General features: G+C 39.1%; 1 protein-coding gene across 1 annotated transcript in view; it reads right to left on the reverse strand.

Annotated features, from left to right (window-relative positions):
- The window catches only part of LOC106873492 (inositol 1,4,5-trisphosphate receptor type 3), a 228,934-nt gene that overhangs the window by 40,540 nt on the left and 185,489 nt on the right, over positions 1 to 2,905 (reverse strand). The window contains 1 exon segment of the mRNA XM_052974976.1: positions 730 to 829. Coding sequence (XP_052830936.1) covers positions 730 to 829 — 100 coding nt within the window.

Genomic DNA, 2,905 nt, shown 5'->3' on the forward strand with positions numbered 1-2,905 from the left:
TATATACGCATATATATATGTACATTATCCAAATTTTCCTTTCATGACAAGTGAACTGAGGACGGTTTGACTGTTATTTCTAGTAAATTGGCAGACCATGAACATACTTCTACACTAAGTTGTTATGGTAACCATGTTGATGAAGATGGGAAAGGCAATGTTGATGCTGATGGGATGATGTGGAGAGATAGATAGATAGATAGAGAAAGAGAGAGGAGAAGGCAGAAAAGGAAGGACAGGAAGAGTGGAAACAGAATGCTACGTGTGATGGTGACGTCCATGATACTGATGGTGATGATGATGACGACGGCGATGACGATGAGAACGTCAATGATGATGATGATGATGATGACGACAATGGTGATGACAGCGATGACGACGAAGATGTCAATGATGATGATGACGATGATGATGACGATCATATCACAACGAGGCCAACGTGGTCAACGACAAGGATATTGAGGATAATAACGTCGACGACGTCGAGGACGGCGACTACGACGACGCCAACGATGCTGCTGCTGCTGAAGAAGAAGAAACAATGACTAGGGTGGCGACGACGACGACGATGATGATGACAACAATGACGACCGTGTCGACGGTAAAGATGATGACGATGACGCAGATGAGAGTGGTACTTGTGGCAGCGACATGGTGATGGGGACTGACTAAAGAAGTAGTGACCTAAAGAGAAACAAAAACCATAAAAAAACCGGAGGTTCTACCCACCTGTAGTGCTTTACGACCAATTGAGAGGAAGGAGACTTGATTTGACGCTTGGTTCTGTTGTTCTCCATATCTGGTCTTTTTTTGCAGCATTAAATAACGGCTAGAGAAATGGTGGGGTGGAAAAAAAAAACAAACATAAAATATATTTGTCATACATCGGAGGCGGTGCTGAAAAGTTCCTGACTTTGAGTAAAAGAGAATACAGATTCACACACTTATTGCAGCAGTCCTTCGGTTTTTCTAAGGCCTGTAAAAGAACTCGGAATATTGGGCCTTCAGCCAGGCGTTTCGCAATAGCCTAAAAGACAGGAACTTTTCAGCATGACCTCATACGTACAAACACACACACACACACACATATTATATATATATGTGTGTTTGTGTGTGTGTGTTGGCGGGCGCGCACGTATTATAACTGAAAGACTTCGATTTCCTGTACTCAGAGTTGCTCGATCCTGATCGTCAGCTGATAAACCGAATCTGGTTTTCTTTTGAAAATCCACTGAATATTTTTTGAAAAAGGAAATGAAAGTTTGAACAAAACACTTATCCTTATGTTCTTTCGTTTAAAAACCTTTGTGAACGACACCTGCAAAGATGGCTGTTTCAAGATCACGCTTTTCATTTAATTTCTGGTTCTCGTGGTAATATCGTTATAAACGTCATAAACGTCCACACAATCGAAGACATGAAATTGCGTTCCTATTTAAGCAACGTTCCAAAATAATACATTTGACTAATCTTTTTAAAACATTTTGTGATCATGTAACACCAAAACTTGTGACTTCCAAACTCACCAGACCTAAATGTCATGGACCACTACTTTTGGAGAATCGACATCCTCATAACCACATAACTTAACTGAAGGTCGCCATTTTCCAGGTGATGTCCGAATGAATAAAGAACACATAGTACATGCATGTTAACGATTCTGGTGCCGAATTGAAGCACATAAGCGGATAATGAGACATGCAGCAAGTGCAATACCTGTGACAGGAATCGAACCGACGAATCCTCGTCTGAGGCTCATCTAGAGTTAAGTGTCTTCGACAGACATGCAACAAATAAAATCTAGTACGGGTGACGGGAAAAGAGCAGAAGCATTATTTTCTATTACTTCTAAACCCTGTCATTTCTTATTTCTATCGATTTTAAAATGCATGCTTTCCCTATGTGAAGCAGTTAACAATAAAGGAATAATAACAATAATAATAATGATGATGATGATGATAATGATGATGATGGATATTAATAATAATAACAATCATAATAATAAAAATCCTTTCTACTATAGACACAAGGACTCAAATTGTTGGCGAGGGGACTAGTCGATTACATCGACCCCAGTGTTTTACTGGTATTTAATTTATCGACTCCGAAAGGATAAAAGGCAAAGTCGACTTCAACTTAATTTGAACTCAAAACGTAACCGCTGACGAAATACTGCTAAGTATTTCGCCCGGCGTGCTAACGTTTCTGCCAGCTCGCAGCCCTTATAATAATAATAATAATAACCCTTTCTATTATAGGCAGAAGGCCCGAAATTTGGGAGAGGGGGATAGTCAAGTACATCGACTCCAGGACGCAACTGGTACTTAATTTATCGACCCCGAAAGGATGAAGGGCAAAGCCGACCTCGGCGGAATTTGAACTCAGAACGGGCGAAATACCACTAAGCCCGGCGTGCTAACGATTCTACCAACTCGCCACCTTAATATTAGTAATAATAATATATAATAATAATAATAATAATGATGATGATGATGATGATGATGATGATGATGATGATGATGATGATGATGATGATGATGATGATGATGATGATAATAATAACAGCAATCATAATAATAATAAGGATCATAAGAAAAACAAATGGATGATGCGAATAAAGAAAAAAACACGGAATAAAATAAACAATCAGCAAACAACCCAAAAGCTTTCATAAAAAGTGGAACGAAAGAACGAAACGTAGCGTCTAAGAGAGAGAGAGAGAGAGAGAAAGAATGAAATTAAGAAAAGTAAAATGGAAGACACAGAAACAGAGCAGAGTTGGGGCCATGCAACGAATTGAAATGAAAAACCAAGAGAGAAACGAAAAGAGAACCGAATGAAACTGAAGAATGAAAAGCCAAGCCGAAGGTTATTATAACTTTTATTCTTTTTCTTGTTTCAGTCA

The sequence above is a fragment of the Octopus bimaculoides genome, chromosome 20 (assembly GCF_001194135.2).
Source record: "Octopus bimaculoides isolate UCB-OBI-ISO-001 chromosome 20, ASM119413v2, whole genome shotgun sequence".
NCBI lineage: Eukaryota > Metazoa > Mollusca > Cephalopoda > Octopoda > Octopodidae > Octopus > Octopus bimaculoides.